General features: G+C 39.7%; 1 protein-coding gene across 5 annotated transcripts in view; it reads left to right on the top strand.

Moving 5' to 3' along the window:
- Positions 1–4,242: 4,242 nt before the first annotated feature.
- The window catches only part of COL14A1 (collagen type XIV alpha 1 chain), a 208,933-nt gene continuing 189,743 nt past the window's right edge, over positions 4,243–23,432 (top strand). For all 5 annotated transcript variants that reach the window (XM_055127235.1, XM_055127233.1, XM_055127232.1 and 2 more), the window contains exons 1-3: positions 4,243–4,330; positions 14,671–14,787; positions 19,299–19,442. In XM_055127235.1, coding sequence (XP_054983210.1) covers positions 4,243–4,330; positions 14,671–14,787; positions 19,299–19,442 — 349 coding nt within the window. The remainder of the gene's footprint in view (positions 4,331–14,670; positions 14,788–19,298; positions 19,443–23,432) is intronic.

Below are 23,432 nucleotides of genomic sequence, written 5' to 3'. Positions count from 1 at the left end.
TTCTCTCAAGGCCTGGTATGGCAGATAAGTAGAACTTTTTTTTTCATTTCATTTATTTATCTATTTGATGATGATGATGATGATGATGATGATGATAGAATCACTGCGAGATACAGTTGCAAAATTGTTTATGATTGGGTTTCAGTCATAGGATGTTTCAATACCTATCCCTTCATTTTTCCTTGCCAGTGCCCCTAGTTTCCCTCCCACCACCGCCCCCATCCCCCACCCCTATGCCAGCCTCCCTCTATGGTAGGCACTTTTTTTCTTTCTTTCTCTCTTTGTCCTTCTGGACAAAGTTATGGTTTGCAATACGGATACTGACAGGTTGTCATATATATCCCTTTACCTACTTTCAACCCTCAGTTCTTGTCCAGAGTCATCATTTCCAGCTATGACTGTCATAGTCATCCTTCCTCTATCCTAACTGGTCCTGTCTGCTTGCAGCAAGCTTCTGACAGTGGACTAGTTCTCAGGGTCCTTGTTTCCACTGTTCTTAGATAGTCTCATACAGATGAGTGAAATCATTCTATGTCTATTCCTTTCCTTCTGATTCATTTCACTCAGCATGATAGTCTCCATGTCCATCCATTTATAAGCAAATTTGATGACTTAATTTTACCTGGTGGCTGCATAATATTCCATTGTGTAGATGTACCATAGTATCTTTATCTAGTCATCTGTTCTTGGGCACTTGGGTTTTGTCCAGATTCTGACTCTTGTGAATAGTGCTTCAATGAACATACAAGTGCAGATGGTATTTCTGCTGTGCATTTTGGGGCTCCCAGGGTATATTACCAGAAGTGGTATTGCTGGGCCCTATGGAAGCTTTATTTGTAGTTTCTTGAGTAAGGAACATATTGTTTTACAAAAAGGCTGGATCAGCTGGCACTCCCACCCACAGTGAATGAGAACCCCATTCTCTTCAAATCCACACCAGCACCAGTTGTTCTTGTTTTTTGTTGTTGTTGTTGTTGTGTACCAATCTCCCTGGTGTGAGATGAGATCTTGCGGTTGTTTTGATTTGCATCTCCTTGATGGTTAGTGGTGTAGAGCATTTTTCCATGTGTGTTTTGGCCATTTATATTTCTTCGTTGAGGAAGTTTCTGTTTATTTTTTCTGCCTGTTTTTTGATGGGGTTGGATTTTTTTTTCTTGTAAAATTCTACCTGTGCCTCATATATCTTCAATATTAAGCCCTTGTCAGGCAGTTATTGGGTAAAATTTTTTCCCCCTTCTGTGGGCTGTTGTCGCCTTTTCTTTTGAGGAATAGCAACAATTTTGTTTAAGTTTCATTTTCTGAGAGTCAGCACTTACTAAAAAGAACATTATCCAAGGTTCCAGCTGGTGTATGTGTGCAATCTGTACAAGTATGTGTGTGTGTCCACACACTTATATGTGTGTATGTATGTGTGGGTGATTTACAAAATTTTAGAATAAATATTTTAGGAATTTTGATAAAACTTAAACACTTACGGCCTTTGCTACTTGTTAAGCTTAACTCACAAGTGAGATTAAATAAACAATCATGAAGAGTGAGATTGCTCTACTGGGATTGGTTGCAAGTTACTGATTGCAAAATTATGACAGTGTTTTGAGAAAACTTCTCTCAACATTATCAGCTTTCCCTGATGGACCATAGGTCTGCCCAACCTAGCATTGAATAACTACTTATAAGTAATTACAACAGTGGTTTTAATTTTCTTTAAAAGATCAAAATAATTTTCTTTTTGGGATTTTCGATAAATGAGGCCTTGACATCTTGGTAAATGTTGAAATATCTCATGGCACTTTAAAAGGAGTTAAGATTTTTCTTGTCCCCATTTTGCTGTCCAAAAATTTGGATACTTGGCAGAAAACCTTGGGAAAACTTAAGATCCCACTTCTCAATACACATTACTCATCCCACTTTAAAATAGCCATACAAAGAAGAAGCATTTAAGAGACTATTGTTACTGTTATTTTCTGTATAAGTAACATTTGGTTAATTAAAAAAAAGTGACAAGACTGGGAGCATTATTTATGTGTTTATTTAAATCAAATAAAGTGAAATACAGATTAATCTCCAAGGTGGCACATAATTTTTATTATTTTTTATATCATAGTATGCTATTATTATTTTTTTTTTGCTTTTTGGGTCACACCTGGCAATGCACAGGAGTCATTCCTGTCTCATACACTCAGGAATTATCCCTGGAGGTGCTCAGGGGACCATATGGGATGCTGGGATTCAAACCCAGGTCGGCCGCGTGCAAGGCAAACGCCCTACCTGCTGTGCTATCGCTCCAGCCCCAGTATGCTATTATTTTAGCCTTGTAATAATATAATAACCATGCTTACTGCCATGGTTCCGGATCCTCCTACTTCTAGTTCACCCATCTCAAGGTCCCCTTGTGAACCCATATATTTCCAGGGGTCTATCTGATTTGGCATATACTCTTTTGTCTTATGTTGTTACTACTCGAGGAGTTCTATAACTCAGAGTTTATCTGACCATTTATTTCAGTCTTTCAGTTTTAAGAATATGTTGATCCAATTAGACAATTGTTATGGTAAATAAAGTATGATGACCTTTCTTTTGGAGGAAGATGGAAAAGGTCCTAGTAAACTTTAAGTATTAGAAGGTCATGATTATCCAGAAAAAATGTGCTTTACAATTTAATCTAATAATATAGTTAACTTTAAAATTTCCTTCCCTCCCTCCCTCCCTCCCTCCCTTCCTCCCTCCCTCCCTCCCTCCTTCCCTCCCTCCCTCCCTCGCTCCTTCCTTCCTTCCTTCCTTCCTTCCTTCCTTCCTTCCTTCCTTCCTTCCTTCCTTCCTTCCTTCCTTCCTTCCTTCCTTCCTTCCTTCCTTCCTCCCTCACCATGCACAAAAGTTTTCAGTGCTCACTCTTGGCTCTGTGCTCAGGCTCAGCCTCCTGCCAAGGCTCAGAAGACCATATATGGTGCTGGGATTCAACCTGGGTCAGTCCCATGCAAGACGTGCTTTTCCCATCATACTATATCACTCCCTACTTTCTTCTTTCTTTGACTACAGATTTATTAATTCTGAGTTATGGTCACCTCTACTGTAAAGTACATTATTTTTCTCACCAAATTTCCCCTTACACTTTGATATCCAGTTACCCAGTTAAATTTTGTTTTAGTTCATGATAATACTTTTTGTTTATTTGCTTGCTTACTTTGTTTTTTGGACACATGACAGTGCTCAGGATTTACTCCTGGCTCTGTGCTCAAGGATCATTGCTGGCAGTGCTTAGGGAACCATATGTGGTGGTCGGAATCAAACTAGGCTCTTCCAAATGCAAGGCAGATGCCTTAACCTCTATAAATATCTCTGATGCCTCAATAGTAGTTGTGTTTTGTTTTAATAGAGTCTCAAATGTAGGTGTTTTTTTTTTCTTTTGTTTTTGTTTATGGAGCTGATTTGGCTTCTATGCTACTTTCCCATACAATTTTCTGTGTTCCTACTGAGATGTCAGTATTATGAAATTTGGAGATGTACACATGCTCCAGAAACTATAGAATCTGTAGAACTGAGCTGATGAGTTTACATGACAGTGTCTGTGGGATGTGTATGTGGCTGCGGAAGCTTCTGGAAGTATGATGGTTGGGGGAGGCTGCCTGTTCCCACTCTAAGACCCCAGTTCTCAGCCTGAAAACTGGTGTACCTGAAATTGTTGTCAGTCTGGTGTTTCTGCAGAGATCAGTTGAGAAGCAGTGGAGTTGGGCCATTGATGTGGCAGCGGTGGGGTGTGGGAACAATTGCCATGGTTTCAGCTAAGGTGGGGACTTAGCTTGCCGCCAAGCTGTGAGTGCTCCAGAGTTTTCAGTTGAAAGACTGATGTGCCCATAAAGTTTAGTGGGTTGGCTTGCAGCTCTTTTGAGATTTAATTGTGAATCTGTAAAGCTGGGCTTCTGGATGTGTTACCAAGTGTCTCAAGTGTTTCACGAGACATATAAAATATTGCCTACTACTTACTTGAAGTAAATAGTTAACCAAGAATCCCATATTTCAATGTGTTAACTCTATAACCCCGTGACTTAATTGGCTAAGTCCCATGTTTTATTTTGCTCTACCTTATATACCCCAGGTGTACTGTCTGAAAATGCTGATCCACAATGGCATCTTTACCTGTCCTTGGTGACTTTAACTGCTTTATTTTCAGTTTTCTCAAAAAATTACTGTGTTCTCTGTTTTTTAGGACCGCTGCTCCATCCCATGTGAGAAGCAGTGTTTAAGATGAAGATCTTTCAGGGCAGGATGCAGCACTGGCTGATTCCAGCTTTTTTGACAATTGCTCATCTTTGTACCATTGTCCAGAGTCAAGGTAATGGAATATTTTATGCTCATTATTAAGCTCCTGGGACTCTAGCATCTTGATTCTCAAAGTATTGGTTCAGCTGTATTTCTAAGCGGGGCCAAGTTAGCTTTTAAATTCTGTTTTACCAACTGTTTATACTGTAGAAAAGTGCCACACTTTGATGAGGGTTACGATTTCACTAGTTGTCGAGCAAAGTACCTTTATGTTAATTGGCTCAATAGTTCACTCTTTTTTTTTGTTTTTGGGTCACACCTGGCAATGCACAGGGTTATTCCTGGCTCATGCACTCAGGAATTACTCCTGGCCGTGCTCAGGGGACCATATGGGATGCTGGGAATCGAACCTGGGTCAGCCACGTGCAAGGCAAATGCCCTACCCGCTGTGCTATCACTCCAGCCCCCTCAATAGTTCATTCTAAATGGGATTCTGAAAAGGCTGTAAAAAATTTATTCAGTGAAAGTCATAGTTACATGTTAGAAAATAAGTTATATGCATGGAGAGCTACAGTGTCTTTGTGTGGATCCCGATTACGCCTTCTCTCTCTTTCTACACGGAGGGGCATCACTCCTGGTGATTCTCGGCTTGATGATACAGGCCTGAAGTGTTCGGTCCAGCAATGCTGTGCTGGGAGAGACCAGGATCACCACAGTGGTTGTGGATGTGTGTGTGTATGTGTGTGTGGGGGATGGGCATGAGGGCAACATCTAGACCTGGAAATGCTGGGGGACGCACATGGTGCTGGGGACTGAACTTGGGCTCTAGAATGTGCTCTCTAGTTTGAGCTGTCTTCAAGGCACCCCACACCTTCTCTCTTAGGGTGTCAATGAAAGATATGCATCATGTCATACCTGGTTCCTCACTGCACTGCTTTCTTTAAAAGCTGATTAGTCTCAAGGTTACAAGAACTGACAAGTTTTTAACCTGTTTAAAACATTTCCAGTGATTTCTAGCTTTGTTGCGTTGAACTTTGTTTGGAAATATACTCTTGATAATACTGGAATATGTATTTTTATTTTTATTTCTCTTCATTTTTAAAAGTATGTTATGAGCTAGCAAAGTATGGGTCAAATTTGACTACTGACTTTTTTATAAATAAAGATTTATTGGACACAGCCAGACTGATATGTTGTTTTTTAAACATATCATCTGTAGCTGTTTCCATTCTGCAGTGGTAGAATTTTATAGCTGGCATAAACTGTATAACCCATAAAAATTAAATGTTTGCTGTCTGTCCCTTTCCAGAAAAATGTGCTAATCTCTGAAGAAAGTGCACTATATGAAATAGCATGCAAGGTGACATTACTGGACAAACATGTCAATGTCACAGAATGAAAGGGAATGTTAGTACTAAAATCATCTTTCATTATCTGAGCAAGGAAGTCTAAATGTGGGAAGACAGTTGCTTCAAAAGTGGTTTTTTGCTTTAGTGTCTAATGTTTGGAATTGAAATATTAGATGCAAGAACCTCTATACCCTTATTCCTTAAATTGAGGCAGACATTTGCAATGAAATGGAACTGGACTCGGAAAATGATGCTAAAATACTTAAGTTTATTATATTTCTGCTTGCTTCATGGAACACCTTGAGTACAAACAATTCTGACAAAAGAATGCATTCAGCAGAGGCAATTAGAGAAGTGATAATGGTACTCTTTGGTAACTCGCCCTCTGAGCTTAGAAAATTCCAACAAGGCACAGGTAGGTCCTTAGGAATAAATGGTGAGAAAGTCACAAAACCCTTCAGACTTTGCCATTTCAGGCTAACTGGATTCAAAAACAGACATGCATGGGGTAATTTGTCATGTGAATTCTCTGAGGTTTTATCAGGAATGATGCTTACCACATAAATATTGTTAGCAAAATTCTGTTTTAAATGAACTGGGATAGCAATACTGAAGTGACTCATATTTAGGAATCTCATGGTTTTTAGGATAGGACTTGATAAAGTAAGGAGAATTACTAGAACATTACATTTAATTCATCCAGCAATTAAATATTCAGGGCCTAAAGTGGGTAAAGGATGAGAAAGAATGAATCCAAGAAAAGTTTAAAAGGTATAAAAGACAGAATTTGTTTTATTAATTAGATAGGGAGGTAGGAAAAAATGGAGAAATCATCAAAGTTTACTATGAGGTCTTATTGCAAAAGAACTGAGTAGATGGGCCTTAGTTTTAATTCCTGGATTATTGCTTCATTATTTTTTGTTTTAATTATTTGTTTATCTAAACACACTGAAGACAATGGTTTTCTTATTCTTGTCTGTTTGTTTTTTGCCGAGCAATGACTTAGTCATAAGGAGACACTTGTTGAAGGGATTAATAAGAGAATAACAGAAAACAGAATTCAGTCTTAGCTGAGTATGTGGAGCTGAAGGTGTTTACAGAGCAAGAAGTGATGCCTGGTACCTAGTTGGATGTCTATAGCTTAAAAGAGAGATCAGGACAAAAGATTATGTCTGGATTGTTTTGTGCTTGGGAATTTGCTCTATTGAATTCTGAGGTCTGAGAGGTAGAATTAGAAAGGGAAAACTTCATGCTCTCTAAAAGTGACCATGAAGTCTGGTAGACAGCTGTTAAATTTAAATGAATAAAAAGGATCACAAAAGTGATTTAAAGTGATTGTGGTGCTCTGGAAATGAAGGTTGTAGACTTTCAAGAAGGAAGACGATGGCCACATGCTGGGCAAAATTTCAGTCAGAAAAGGCTTCAGATGTCATTGGCTTTGGCTTGCTGGAAAGTATGTGAGACTGTTGGGGATCTGAATTCTGTGTCTCCCATGACAATACTTATTTACATGATAACTGGGCTGGATGATAGCACAGCGGTAGGGCGTTCGCCTCTCACACGGCTAACCCATGTTCGATTCCTCCGCCCCTCTCAGAGAGCCTGGCAAGCTACCGAGCATATGGAGTTCACACGGCAGAGCCTGGCAAGAGCCTGGCAAGCTACCTGTGCATATTGGATATGCCAAAAACAGTCACAATAAGTCTCTCAATGAGAGACGTTACTAGTGCCCGCTCAAGCAAATCGATGAGCAACGGGATGACAGTGACAGTGACTGGGCAAAGAATGAATAATATGGATGCTTTCTTCCATTCGGTTTCAACTTTAAAGGCTAACGTATCAGAGAATTCTACAGATGGGCCAATTTGACGCTAAGTTTCAAAGCCATATGTGGTCATGTTTACTACGCAATAAAGAACCTTGCCAATGCGGGTTATGTTGACCTGCTCGATGATGATAATGATTCTCAACCATTTTACTGTTATGGCATCTTTGAAATCCATAAACATATGAGATGGCAATAGGGACTCAAGCTGTCACATGGAATGAAGGATGTCAATCTCCTAACGTTAAAAGAGGGCAGATTTCAGGAGGAAGGCAAAACAATGCATCAGAGTAATACTAAGTGGAAAAGATCGACCAGTCCTCTTGGTACTGAAGATATTGGGAGGCCACACGTGAAGGACTGTGGGAACTAAGTTTTGCCTAGCTGAAAAATGGAAGAAAATAGATTCTCACTCAGATACTCTAAAACAAAAGCTACCCCTTCAATCTTCTAATCCCCGGTCTTGTTAGAAAATACTATTTTGTTTGTTTGTTTGTTTTGCCACACCTGGCAATGCTCAGGTCTTAATTCTGTCTTTGCACTCAAGGATCACTCCTGGCAGAACTCAAGGAAATACATGAGTCAGGGATTGAACCCAGGTCCACAGCATGCAAGGCAAGTGTCTATCCACTGAACTATCACTCCAGCCCCAAGTTATACTCTGTTTTAAATCACAAAATTTGGACTCATTAGTTAACTTGCCATAGGAAATGAATAGAGTTGGTATTAAAAGGCAGAAGTAGGGGCTAGAGTGATAGCAGAGTGGGTTGGGCATTTGCCTTGCACGTGGCTGACCTGGGTTGATTCTCAGCATCCCATATGGTCCCCCGAGCACCGCCAGGAATAATTCCTGAGTGCAGAGCCAGGAGTAACCCCTGTGTACCTCAGGGTGTGACCCAAAAAGAAAAAAAGAGGCAGAAGGGGGTGCTTGGAGTGACAGCACAGCGGGTAGGGCGTTTGCCTTGCATGCAGCTGACCCGGGGTTCGATTCTCAGCATTCCATATGTTCCCCTGAGCACGGCCAGGAGTGATTCCTGAGTGCAAAGTCAGGAGTGACCCCTGTGCATTACTGGGTGTGACCCCAAAAAAAAAGGCAGAAGGGAAATTTACTCTCATTTAACTGCTAATCAACAGAATGCACACCCCTTCCCCTTCATTTTGGCCCAATTTGGAGGAGGTTTCATTTAAAATGAGGGAAAGAAGGGAAAAGGGCAGGAAGACTCCTTAAGTAAAATGCCCCAGAACGTACTTTCCAAGGGCGTCTCTACATGTAATTCCCCATGAAGAACTTACCCTGCCCAGAGGAAACCACATTGATCCCAAATGTTGTTCTATCTGGATTATTCCATCATCTTCTTCCTAAGGCAAATTGTTAAGCGAAGCAGAGCACAGAAAAAGCAATGTGTTGGCTGTAGGGAGGAATATGTATAGCATGACAGAATAAATCATCCATACTTCCTCAGAGTTTCAGTCATTCTGTACTTGGTTGTAGCAGTGTTTGTGTTGAGTGGTTAGAAGGAACCACGGAAGGTAAAGAAACTGTCATTTAAAATCTTCAAAGCATGTAAAATTGGAGACTTTGCGTGGGTGCTAGATTTAACTTTATAAAGACCTCTGTGTTAATATCTTGACATTTTTTGGGGGGGCGTCAGTTATTAGCATTCAGACATGTTTAGAATTGGAGAATATTTTTCTTACTGCTGTTATCAATGTCTTTATAATGAATCACAAAATTATCGCATTAGGTTTGGTGCAAGATAAAATAGTACTCAACACATCCCACAGTGATTTCTCAATTTTCAATTCATCCTATTTATAAAACATTTGGCCTACTATCTAACTAAAATGATGAGATAAAAAACCAAGATTCTTTGCTTTTTTTAAAGATAAGGTAGAAAAAGAAGCCAAATTCTTCCCTGCTGTTTAAAAGATATTTTATGTAATAAATATAATCAGCCGCTCCATGATTTTGTGCTTATCTAAACTATGTTTTGAAGGGGAAATAACTGCCAGGGCCTATAAGCTTCATCCCAATCAGTCAGATATTTTAGGTGGCAAACTGAAGATAAAAAAAAAAATCTGACTAATTTAAGTGAAGAAAATATTCTCGCTAACAGGAAATGAAGTAGTTTTTATAATTAGAGTAAAAACTGCATAATTCAACTTCAGAGGGGATAAAATTTAGAGATATCCTGGATGTAGCTTCTTGAAACTAGTGACCTCTTTTTTAAAAATTTTTTTGGTAGATCATGTCATTGGAATGAAATAACTGGAACTATTTTCCATCCTTCCATCGCTGGACACAAGTTTCCTATTCTTAGGAAAGTCAGCCTGACCCGATTTGAGTAATTTTCCCAAGACTTAGCCAGGGGAGAGTGGATGGTGCGGCCAAGGTCCCCTGCTGTAAGGGAGGGAGTGTTATTCCTTGGAAGATAACCAGATCGTTGCTAGGAAGGAAAGAGGGGAGGTGATGATGGGTAGTGAAGAATAAACAAACAAAAAAATCTCCATTTTGGTGTTTCTGAGTAAAGAGTGGGGTTTTGAGGAATTGATATAGTTTATCAGAAATAAATCTTGCCATAGGTTGTAACTTGCCAAAACAGCAAAATTTTACTTGACGTGAGAGAGAAAGGAAGAAATAGAAGCAAGAAGAAAAAAACGACAAGGAAGGAAGAAATGGGCAGCGTAGAGGGAAGGAAGAGGGCAGAAAATGTGTTCATTAATGAATATCTAGATGTTGCGAAAGAAAACAATGACTATGTAACTGAAAATAGTGAAACTTCAATGGCAGAAAATAAACATTCCTTTTCTGCTACTAGGTTGAACTTCTATGAGCCCAATTACAATGAAGTTCTTTGAGTTGAAAGAAAATCTTCTTTCTGAAAATATAAGACTGCAAACAAAAATACCCCTTCCATTTCAGTAACAGAGAGCAAGCCAAACGGCTCCCCCAAACCCCGCCACCAGATCTCGGGTCAGTTGTCCTGTTGGGTCTTGTCCTGCACACAAAGCCACACTGCACCCCTCAAAGGATGAAAGTATTGGTTTGCTTTGGGTCCTGGTGTGTGCCAGAAATTCAACTATAAACTCTATTCTTGTCTTTTTAAAAGAGGTCAGGGTATTAACCGACGTAAGTTAACTTTTGAGTCAAGTTCATGCAAGCATTTGTAATTATTCCTGGAAGCCCCTCCTTTGTGCTCACAAAAAGAAAAGTCTTTCCTTTTGTCTGGTATTAAATATACACACATATTTGTTCCATGAGATAAGAACAATTATTTCTTCACTGCACTTCCAGTGTTTCTGTCAATCTTGCTGCCCTTTCTTTGGCAGAAGTCCTAGTGCCTTTCATATAGGGGGAAGGAGCTCACTTTGAAGTTCAAATGTGTGACCTCATGGTTCTTTCTTTCTTAACAAGTATTTCTTCTTTTCACTGCTTTTTTTTTCCTTCAAAGGCAAAAACCTAAAGGAAACGTGAACTTTGTATCTAACCAAGATTTTCTTTGCATGAATCTGAGCATATTTATGCTTGTATGGGCAATACCTGTGGTTTAATGATAGAAAATGGTGGAGTTGCTTTTTGCCAGTGGTTGTAACAAAACTATCATCATAGGAATGGTTTGTAAATGGTCTCGATGGATTTGGTGGTTGCATCTGCTTCGCACTTTATTTCCATGAGTACTTCAGTGAAGCTCCTGCGGCTCCGGGTTTCAGAGGAGCACTTGTATTTTCTGAGCATGACTCCCCCAGGGCCGAGGCCTGGTCCAAGTTACCTATTACTTTATTCCTGAGGTTAGAAGGTTAACTACTGAGTAAAGAGACGTTGCAAGCTACAAACTCAGACTATGTTTAAAGAACAGTCGCCTGGGTAGAAAATGCTGGAAAGTTTCCCAATCTTCAATTGAAGAATGCTAAATATTGTTAACTTCTTTGTCCTTCTGGAGATGTCAACACACCTGGGTGCTGACAAAAACCTGTTAATTCTCCTGGAATTTCCTAGTCTGAAGCTTGAAGACTGCTTGCACCTTACCCCTCGCCTCCCAGGCACACAGTTTTTCTGTATGTCCATTCATACAACACTACAATGAACTTGGCTGCAAATGTTTCCCAGCCCTCCTGACTTGGCGCCAAAACTGGCTCTCTTGTTTAACTTCTGTTACTAAGTAAGAAACAATTATTTCATTACTTAATTAATCTCACTTATAAGTACTACTTAATAATGATATTAAATTAGTGCTATGTATTAATAATAATGAATAATAACTAGAACTAATAAATAGCACTTATTAATATTCAATAAGTAAAACAATAAAGTTACCTCTCCAAGTTGCAGATTAAATAAAATAGTGATTATTTCTCTGTTTATCCAAATGTTAGACATAAGCCCTGTAGCACTGTAGCACTGTCGTTATTCATCTATTTGCTCGAGCAGGCACCCATGACGTCTCCATTGTGAGACTTGTTGTTACTGTTTTTGGCATATCGAATACGCCCGGGGAGCTTGCCAGGCTCGGCCGTGTGGGCGGGATACTCTCGGTAGCTTGCTGGGCTCTATGAGAGGGACAGAAGAATCAAACCCGGGTTGGCCACGTGCAAGGCAAACCTTGCACATGGCCGACCCTAGTAGGGTATTTGCCTTGCATGCAGCTGACCTGGGTTCGATTCCTCCGTTCTTTTCAGAGAGCCCAGCAAGCTCCTCTACCGAAAGTATCCCGCCAGCGCGGCAGAGCCTGGCAAACTACTCGTGACATATTCCATATGCCAAAAACAGTAACAACAAGTCTCACGATGGAGACGTTACTGGTGCCCGAGCAAATCCATGAACAATGGGATCAGAGTACTACAGTACTTTTGGATTGGAGTGATAGCATAGAAATAGGCACTTTCTTCTTTCATTTCAAGTTGGATGCTTTTATGGTTAATTCCTGTTTCTCCTTAAGCATGGGAAACGTAAACTGTGTCACTCACTCATGCCAGTTAAGAGGGAAAAAAGCTCCTTTTGTATGGCTAGCATTCTCCCTTGAGGTAGGAGAAGGCATCTGGGAGAGAGTACCACTTTAATGATTGTATTCTTGAGTGCTTAATGGCTTCAGAGGGGTGGAGGTTTGTAGAGGAGGAAGTTATTTGGTTACCTAATTCAATGAAAGGTGACTTCTTAATATGGATCTTCTCCCAAAGATGTAGAGCATCTCATTTGTGTCAGAGATTGTCATTCATTAGCATGTATCATTTATGTGCAAACTTGCACAAGTCACTCAGCTTCTCTCTCTCTGTTAAATTGGAATAACAAAGTATTTTTCTTTGCAAGGATTCAACGAGCTTTTGAGATGACCCATTCATTAGATGAAGTATACCGAAAAGAGGGCAACATTGATCAACACCTTTTCTCACTGTGTGTCTTTAATCCTAAAGTTGTCATGTTTCCAATGAAGAAGCTTTCCTGCCATCTTTTCTGAAAAAACGCCTTTGAAAGAAATAATCCTTACTCAAAGCACCCTATCAAATATTTGGCAGAACAGGACATCAAAGTAGTGCCCAAATTCTGTGTTGACATGGAGTTTAACTATATGTTTATTTCTGTCCTCTGTCCCTATTCCGTTTATTCTCTGAGAAGGGTTTCTTCCTCAGGGTATAAAAGTAGTTCGAAAGTACTGAAATCATAATTATATCGTGCCACTTTTATTTTCTTTGACACAATAATTGAAATATTATATAATGAATTATTTTTATTGCAGTGCTGGGGATCAAACTCAAGGCCTCATACATACAAGATAAACACTTTACCATGGATCTATGTTTCTGTTCCCAGCAAAATTTTCTTTAAAAAAAAATGTCTTACTATAGTTATTTCTTTTGAAATTTTGGGACATTGATATAGGGTTCCCACGAGGTGTTTTAAGGTTCAAATGACTTATGCACAAGTGTTACAGAGCTACCCATTTCTGTGAACTCATAGGAAAGATGATGTACACTGGAATATGTATTTTTCAGGATGGCAGTTCTGGGAATCAAACTCTGGGCATTACACATGTGGGCAAGTACCCCACTACTGAGTCATATTCCCAGACCAACAGGGGTGATTCTTTTTGCTTGTTTGTTTGTTTTGTTTTTGTTTTGGGGCCACACCGAGTGATGGTCAGAGGTTACTTCTGGTTCTGTGCTCAGGAATTACTCCTGGCGATACACAGGGGACTATATGGGATGTTGGATTGAACCCAGGTTGGCCATGTGCAAGGCAAGTGCTTTGTCCACGGTACTGTTGTTCTGTTTCAACAGGTATGATACTTGATCATGTGCTATGTGTATTTCTAAAAGGTATGAATTAAGTACACTTAAATGGATCACAATGTATGAAACAATTATCTTTGCCCTTTTTTTTTCTTTTTTTTTTGGTGGGGGGGTCACACCCAGCAATGTACAGGGCTAATACTCCTGGCTCTGCACTCAGGAATTACTCCTGGCGATGTTCGGGGAATCATATGGGATGCTGGGATTCAAACCTGGGTTGGTTGTGTGCAAGGCAAATGCCCTACCCACTGTGCTATTGCTCCAGCCTCTATCTTTGCCCTTTTATAAAATTTTTATCCAATGCTCTCCAGTGGAAATCTTATTACTGTGACATACAGAATGGTCTTTTAAAATTCAAACATAAAATATATTACATTATGAAGTGAAAGTTGAAATTACAAACAGTTGCCAGTAGAGTAGATGACATAATTTCACATGTTCTTGGGGCAGGAGTGATAGGACCATGGATAAGGCATTTGCCTGCATGTGGCTGATTCAGATTTGATTCCTAGTACCAAATATGGATTTCTGAGCCCAACAGGAATGACCCCTGAGCACAGAGTCAGGGGTAAGTAATGAGCACTGCTCATGTGGCCCCAAAATAACAAAAAATCTTTTTTACATTAAAAAAATCCATTCTTATGACATAGCTAAAGAACATTTTAAAAGATAATTTCACTTATTAGACTAAAAAATTTAATTTTAATCCAGAGTTATAGTTTTTTTTTGTCACAAGATCAGGACTATTTGACAAATGCTTAAGTAAGAAACATTTAAGTAAGAAACAAAGGCTCTTGCACTTGTTTGTTAGAAACAAACCTATTAATTAATGGGGTTGTAGAAAGAATTTGAGACAAATGAAGTGTTATATATTTTTATTACATTGCATTGACTATTCAGTTTAACAATTGGAGGCTTAAATATTCCAACAATAAATATTTTTTTTCTTTTTAGTGTCTCCACCAACACGGTTAAGATACAATGTATTATCATCTGATAGTATACAGATTTCATGGAAGGCTCCACGAGGAAAATTTGGTGGTTACAAACTTCTTGTGACTCCAGCTTCAGGTAAAAAGAATCAACTGTATTTTCTGGACTTCTATCACTTTTTTATACATGGAAACTAAAAGCATATAGTCACAGGTACTGGCTTAAAGTCATCTTTTTGGTTTTATTTACTCTTTTGAACTTGAAATTTTGGGTTCTATCCAAGGCAACAAAATTCTCCAAATTCTAATGCATAATTATTGGGTTCACTATAATTTTCTTAAGTGAAATTTCCAGACTCCTAAAAATCTTGATGAAATATACTCCAATGTTGACCTAATAATATTTAAAATATGAAACTAGATGGTCAACAGTCCAAACTGCCTGATAGTCTATTCTATAACAATTACATGTTGAAATCATAAAGCGGAGGAGAAACGGCGGGAGTGAATGAATGACTAAACATAAAGACTGAAAATAGCAACTACCAAATGGTACTCAACAAATATCACCCCAATTTTATGGACAGGCTTCAGCATCTCTCTCAGCTCTCATACTTGTCTAGGACCATTTTCACATAGCTTACAATAAATACTTAGAAGGAACATATTCTATTTTTATATTGGTGATAAAGTTTATATGGAACAAGAGTCCTTTTTTCTCCTCATTTTTATTGCAGTACCCTGGTTTACAATACTCTTAATGGTCATTGAACGCATATTCCATTTCAGCACCATATCCATAACAGAGTGCCACTTCCCTCCAGCTCTGTTCCATGGACCCCTCCAACCCACCCGTACCCCTGCCCTCCCGTTAGCAGAGTTGAGTTAGCTCAATTCTGTTGACTGGTTTTCTTTTTTCTGACGTCTTTGGTCACTTGGTGGTCCCTTACTATGTTTATATAGCAAGAAGGAGAGTTATTACTTTGTATCGGACCCTTTTTTTCCTGACTGACTTCACTCAGCATTGTACCCTCAAGTTCTACCCACATAGCTGCAAACTGCATGATTTCACAGGACTCCTTTCTATTGAAGACCATTTTCCCAACTCAATGATACGGACAGATATTCTGTTGTTTGTAAATATGGTCATCTTACGGCATGGCAGATTTAAAATCTCAAACAAAGTGGAATTCTTGTTTAGCACCGAGGAGAGAGCTTTTGATTTGATTTGATTTTTTATTTATTTTTGACTTTTTGGCTGTGCCTACTGGTGTTCAGAGCTTAATCCTCGCTCTGAACTCATGGATAACTCCTGGTGGACTCTGGGGATCATATGGGGTGTTGGAAATTCAGCCTAGGTTGGCCATGTGGTAAAGTGCTGGGCAAGCATTTTACCCACTGGATTAGTGCTCCAGCCTGGAATCTTTTATTTTATTTTTTTAATTAAAAACTATTACCCTTGGGGCCAGGGAGTTAGCTCAGTGGACTGGCATGCACGCAGGAGCTCAAGCTCAATACCTGACACTGCATTGTTCCCTAAGCATTACTGGGAATGACCCTGTCCCCTGAGCACTAAACCAAGAGTAGCCTTTGAGCACTCTTGGGGATGACCTCCAAATCAAAATCAACCAAACAAAAGTTGCTCATAGACTTCTTTGAATCACTTCTGGTTCAGTGGTGGTAGATGATAACTTCTCCCACATTAGACAACTGAAGTGCGAAGAGCTATATTAGACAACCTGCGAAGAGCAATATTATATTCTCAAATCTGGTTCAGTGCTTGAGGGAGATCACGTGTAGTTCTGGGGGTAGAAGCAGGTCAACTGCATGTAAGGCAAGCACCTTAACCCCTGTGGCATTTCCCCACTCCCCCTCCACCGTAGTTAGGTAATCTTAAAAAAGGAATAGTAAAAGGATTTAAAAACAAAATATTTGTAGATATTTTGGCACTGGAAGACATCGTTCAAGTGCTATTGTTTATTACCAATCTTTTCCAAAGCATGTTCCCTCACAGTCTTGAGGATGCTAATAGTTATTATATAACTGGACAATTAGGATTGAATCACTGTAAAAAAAGGCTAGTGTAAACAGTTTGATGTGTTTCATTGCAGAATTCTCAAAAACTTTGGTAAAACAAGACATTCCATGCCCTTAAGGAAGACACTGATATACGGCTTGGGAGCATGTCTGTGAGGGCTTCCCAGGGATTGAACCCAGAACTTCAAAACTGTGAAGTATAAGCTCTGCAGCTAAGCTATTATGTGGACCCCAAACATATAACGTTTTATTATTTATTATTTATTTGCTTTTTGGTCACACCCAGTGATGCACGGGGGTTATTCCTGGCTCTGCACTCAGAAATTACCCCCTGGCAGTGCTCAGAGGACCATATAAGATGCTGGGAATCAAACCCGAGTTGGTCCGTGCAAGGCAAATGCCCTACCCACTGTGCTATTTCTTCAGTCCCTATATAGAGTTTTAGAGAAAGTTTTTATTTTAGTGAAACACCACATGAAAGATTTATTTGGCGCACAACTCAAGGAAAGAGTTTTAAATGATAAATGTTTATGAAACAAGACTTAACATTTTAGACACAAATATATTTAAGGAAGTGAGTTTGGGCAAGAGAAAGACTCAGTTCTGCCTTCTACTAGCAGGTGGCTTGGATGAGAGCAGTTTCAAACTAGAGACTTAGCATTATCCTATTAAATATAGTTAAAGCAGATTGTAATTTGTGTTTGATTCATTCATCAAGTTTCAGACCCTTGGCTTGCCCTCTCAAGTCTGTATTCTCTCTTGAACATGTATTTTACTCTCTCTTCCCTCATGTCTTTCTAAGTAAATTTTATTTAATAAAAACTTCTTGTTCCACTTAATTTTTTCATACCTTTTTGCAATTATTCCAAAAGGACAAAATTAATTTTTATTTGCACTGACACTCACCATGCCAGAAATTAGAGAAGAAAGGCATATTTCAGATTGTGCATATTTTAATCATCAATATCAGGCAGCAATCTAATTTGAGGGAAAGATGATGAGAAATTGAAATCTTACTATGAACTAAATTACCTTTAAGGTGTGAGAGAGAGAAAGAGTGTGTGTGTGTTTGTGTGTGTGTGTGTGTGTGTGTGTTAGAGCTGGGAATCAAACCCCAAGTCTCACACATGCCAAGCAAACAGGTGCTCTATCTACCAATGAACCACATTCCGGACCCTGAACCTAGCTCATTATTAAGTGACTGAGCAAAAAATATTTCCTTTATGATCCTGAGAAATGATGACTTGAATCCAGATCATATGAGTAAATTTCTTATTCTTCGAGGCTGCTTTAACTCACATTTTTGAAACCTTGGGAGAAAATATGTGATTATTTATTACATTTAATATTCCTGAATCTTATTTTTTTCACTTGCAATTGAAATTCTTTCCTTAAAGAATATGTCTGATGTTGAGGGCTTACTGTCTTCAAATTTATACTGCAACATTCTCCAGGAAAGCAACTGCATGCAATAATGAAAGGTTTTTGTGAATACTTTTTGGTGAAATGCTTATTTATTTATTTAATTTTGTTTTCTGGGTCACACCTGACAAAGCTCAGAGATTACTTCTGACTTTGCTCTCAGGAAATACTCCTGGTAGTGCTCAGGGGACCAAATGGGATGCTGGAGATCAAACCTGAGTTAGCCATGTATAAAACAAGTACCTTACTTGTTGTACAATCTTTCCAACCCCCCAGAAGTGTTCTTTAATCTAATTTAGATAGCTATCACTGTATCATCACTGTCATCCTGTTATTCATTGATTTACTCGAGCAGGCACCAGTAATGTCTCCATTTGCCCCAGCCCTGAGATTTTGGCATCCTCTACTTACTCGTCTTTCCCAAGGATTGGAGGCATCTTTCAGGGTCAGGGGAATGAGACCTGTTATTGTTACTTCTTTTGGCATATCGAATATGCCACGGGGAGCTTGCCAGGCTCTGCCGTGCGGGTGGGATACTCTCCGTAGATTGCCGGGGTCTCCAAGAGGTATATATACTTATTTCCCTCTATGATGATGTGTTGTGTGGCCGCATTGTGGCCGCGCAGTCCAGGAATATGTTCACTCATGTGGGAGGCTCAGCCAGAGCATGTGGAAAGCAGCCTGGAGCTTGGCAGCAGTTGGGTAGTGGAGGTTGGCTGCTGGGGCTAGTTCCCTTGGGGATGAGAGGGCTCTCCCCCGCTCCCCTCTGGGGCGCCCTGAGTGAAAATAGCCTGGCACGGAGTCCAGTGGCATAGTTATGGGAACCTCATTTTATTTTCCTTTTTGGGAGAAGCAGCTGTGAGTTCTGGAGGGGGTGATAAGGAGACTATCTGGTGCCAGCAGGAGGTGGCTTATGGGTGTGACCCCCCAGGTTGCTGGAGACTGGGGGAAGCAGACAGAGGATCTTTGCTCCCCAGATAGCTATCTAATGCAAATATTGCAACAGAAAATGAGAAGAAAAACTTACATTGAAATTAGATATTATGTATATATGTACTATAATATATATTGGAATATCTGTACTTTAAAAATCTGGTTAATAAAACTTTTGAGTTGCTGGTTAATAAAACTTCTAAAAGCATGTAGTTAACTTGTTTTTCTGAACTGATATGACTTTCTGTTTTATTGTAGGTGGAAAAACCAATCAGTTGAATCTGCAGAACACCGCAACTAAAGCAATTATACAAGGGCTCATGCCAGACCAGAATTACACAGTTCAACTTATTGCATACAATAAAGATAAGGAAAGCAAGCCAGCCCAGGGGCAATTCAGAAGTACGTATTTACAGGGTTCACCACCACGTGACTCGATTCCAGTTCTAAGTTTCCATCTGTGTTAAATGTAACAGGTTAAAAAACCCTAACTTCTATACATTTGAAAAGATATTAAAAGACATTTAGGTCCATTGTTTATGAGATTTTTCAGTCTATAGTATTCTTTTTTCTCTCCCTTCACAGACTTTTACTGATCCTTTGAATTTGAGTTTGCAAAGGCTCTTCCTCACACTGTCTCTAGAAACTCACCCGGATGGCTCTTGTGTGTAGCATGAAATAGGTGCTCAATAGAAGTGCATCAAGTGAGTGTTGGTGATGCTTGATCTCTTCTGTAGTATCCCCAGCAAGGGCCATTCCAGATCTCTGATAACAGACTATGCAACAAAGCTTTGAGCACCTTGCACAGGTCATCAGTTGCCACTTATGTGCCAGTTTTCAAGACAAATAGATTTGTGAACATATTCACATGCAGCATAGCAATGACACTCTCTGCCGCAACAGGAGAATTGGGAAGAGAACTTAAGGGGAATGGCTTTCTTTTTGAGCTATTTCTTAAATAGTGAGCTAAGCAGATAGACAAGCAATGAGTTATGCAGAGATATTCTGAGCAGCCCAGTAAAATATAGCTTTCACTTATACTGAATGTCGAATTAGTTCACAAAGGTCACGGTTTCTCAGCCTTCCAGGATATATTTATTCATTGAATCATTCATTTCTTCCCATTGAACAAATATATATTGCATGCGGCTAAGAGTCAGGTCCTATTCCAGGCAACAAGGATATAACGCATCCCATTCCCTATGGGACTTGATTCCTTCCCTGTAGCTCAACTGTGGGTAAGTTTGTATGATCAAAATACAAACTCAGGCAAACTTTCTCTGTTCCTTTATTAACGATTGATTTTTAATGAAGTAACAATAACATCATCAACTCCTAACAATCCCAGCAAACTAAAGATAGTTTTAAACATCATAAAAATATCAGTAGACTTGTCTAAGGAGTCTATCACAGACTTCCAACAATTGATGCACTAAGCCAGTTTTGTCTATATCCTCTTGCAACCCACAGTATTTTGAAGTGAATCCTAGAAATTGTTTCAAATAACCATCATTTTAAAAATCTTTCATTAGGATTGATGCCCAGGTTCTAAACTGTGTTCATACCACTGTTCTATGAGGGTTTTTATGCCTTCTTTCCATTTTTCCATTTATATATATGCACTCTCTTGGAGAACCCAGCAAGCTACCGAGAGTATCCCGCCCACACGACAGAGCCTGGCAAGCTCCCCATGGTATATTCGATATGCCAAATACACTAACAATAACAAGTCTCATTCCCTTGACCCTGAAAGAGCCTCCAATTGTTGGGAAAGATGAGTAAGGAGAGGCCGCTAAAATCTCAGGGCTGGGACGAATGGAGACTTTACTGGTGCCTGCTCGAGCAAACCAATGAATAATGGGATGACAGTGATACAGTGATATATATGAATACATACATATACATATACATATACATAAACACATATATGAGGCCACACCCCCAGTGCTCTTTGGAAGCTATTCCTGGCTCTGTGCTCAGGACTTACACCGGGTTTCCTCCCACTGGTATTTTGGGCAGAACACTTTACTAGGAATCAAACCCAGGCTTCCCACAAGCCTTGACTGTATTCTTCAGTCTGCTGACCCATCTCTCTGGCCTTCTCCTAAGTAATTTTTTATCATATTTATTTTGTGATAATTTTCTTTTCTGGTTAAAACATTTCCACGCTGGGGATATGGCACAAGTGGTAGAGCTTGCTATACATACATGAGGCTCTAGGCTCAGTTCCTGCACTGCATATGCCACCCCCTTGCCAGGTGTGGCCCTAGTGGCCCCTGAGAACCACTGGGCCTGGACACTGCAGAACTAAGCACAAATGGGAGTAACTACTCCACTGATTTAAATAATAACCAATTTTATTGACCTGTCACATCTTGAAACTTCCAAGAAAAGATGTTTGGGAGGTGCTTGTCAGTAAATCCTGCAAATGTCTTGAATCTTGCATTAATTTAAGATTCACAGTGTCGGGAAGTTCCAGGCAAGTTTTGATATTATTTTTCCATATAAATCCATCTTCTGTCTCCTTGGAACTGCACTTCAGTTCTGGCTTCTTCTAATTTTTGTGGAGGAGAAAATAAACAAAATAAATCTTCCTGAGGTTTGTGAGATGCAGAAAAAGACACAGGAGAGAATACTCATTTTGCATTAATCTGACTATATTGTAATTTATTATTTCAAATATTCCATTGATTTTTGTCACCTTAGATACATATTTTCATTAAAATACTCTCTACCAGCCTTTATAACCCCCCCAAAAGTCAGGAAGTTGTCAGCTTATTTAGCTCTTCTGAAATGATCTTATTAAAATACTCTGATTAGTGGAGGAATGGTATGTGAGCATCTATCTTTTTAGGTTTTATTTTTATTGGCAGAATAGAGGGATTAGTTCTTCCCAGATGACACTTCGTAAGAAAGAAATGAAATGAAAATAACTTTGGATGGCTTCATTTTCCATTTTCCATCTTGCACTTCAGTCACATTTTTTTCTCGCTGTGGGATGGAATTAAAAGATAGACTTCCCCCCTCCCCTCCCTTATTGTAATTGGATCCAGGACATTGATGATCCTACATATAAGTTTATAATTAGAACAGAAGTTCAAATTTTTTAAAAAAAATTTGTTTTGGGGCCACACAAATTGGTGCTTAGGGCTTACTCCTGGCTCTGCACTCAGAGATTACTCCTGGTGGGACTCTGTTCAAGGGACAGAACCCAGGTTGACTTCGTGCAAGGCAAGTGCCTTACCCGCTATATTATATCCCTGGCCCTAGGGCCTTGGATTACTTATAAATCCATTTTCGGTATGCATGTGTGCATAAGAAACAATCGTTGGCTTCAAAGCTAGAAAGTCCTATCAGATGTGCTGGATGTTATGATTCCAAACCGAGAGAATAGTGAGCCAGAGAGAGCACAGGAGGGATTTGGCACAGGCAAAGCATATAGCCTTGCATGCCGCTCACTTGGGCTAGACCTCTAGCTCTGGACAATGCTCTGGACAGCCACTGAAGCAACCACCCTCAGTCCAGAGCAGTGGGTAGCTCTCCCCCAGCACCACCCGATGTGCCCTACATGAGCCCCCCCCGCAAAAAAAAGAATATAGAGCCAACAAATGTAGGTGTGCATTTGTTTAGGGAACTCAACTGCTTCTAGCTTGGGTTTCTTTTGGGTGCAAATGGGGTCTTGCTATCTGGTTATCATTGCTAGACCGAAGGCTAGTATGGTAAACACTGCTTGGACCAGAGTGCTAGCACAGTTGGTAGGGTGTTCACACTGCCAATAGGGTTCAAGCCCTTGCAGCCCATATGGTCCCCAGGACCTTCCAACAGGGATCTCTGAGCACAGAGCCAGGAGTAAGTCCTGAGCACTGCTGGGGGCACCATACACAATTAAAAAAAAACCCTCGAAATTCCACTTTGCTCAAAGCAGTCTATTTTGTCTCTCAAATTCGCCTTGTCTGAGCAAGTCAGCTGCAGTTTAGAGTGACATATGTTACACCTTGTAGCTGACCTAGTGACCCAATTCAAAGGGGACTTAACTTGTTCATCTCTAGACTTGTATACTGTCCTGTATTGGCCAGCTTTCTTTCTAGTCACCAATTTCCTCTTTGGACCAACATTTTACTAGTCTCTCTGCCTGCAAAGTTCTTGCTCATCTTTCCATGTCTGGCTCAAGTATCTCTTTCCATATGAAATATTCCCAAGTCTCTACCTCTGGAATTATTCTTCAGATTTATTTTTACTTTTGCCAGAGCTTGGCACAGGTTTCCTTATACTAAAGTTGCAGTGTTATTTTATTTGATAGAACAAGGCTACGAGGCCATCATTTAAGTTTGGATAGAGATAAAGACACAGAGTTGAAAATTATCCATTGAATGGTGGGAATTTAAATTGTGG

This window comes from Sorex araneus, chromosome 2, assembly GCF_027595985.1.
Source record: "Sorex araneus isolate mSorAra2 chromosome 2, mSorAra2.pri, whole genome shotgun sequence".
NCBI classification, from domain to species: Eukaryota; Metazoa; Chordata; class Mammalia; order Eulipotyphla; family Soricidae; genus Sorex; species Sorex araneus.
The sequence above is the reverse complement of the archived record's forward strand: the minus strand, read 5'-3'. Positions and strand labels throughout refer to the sequence as shown.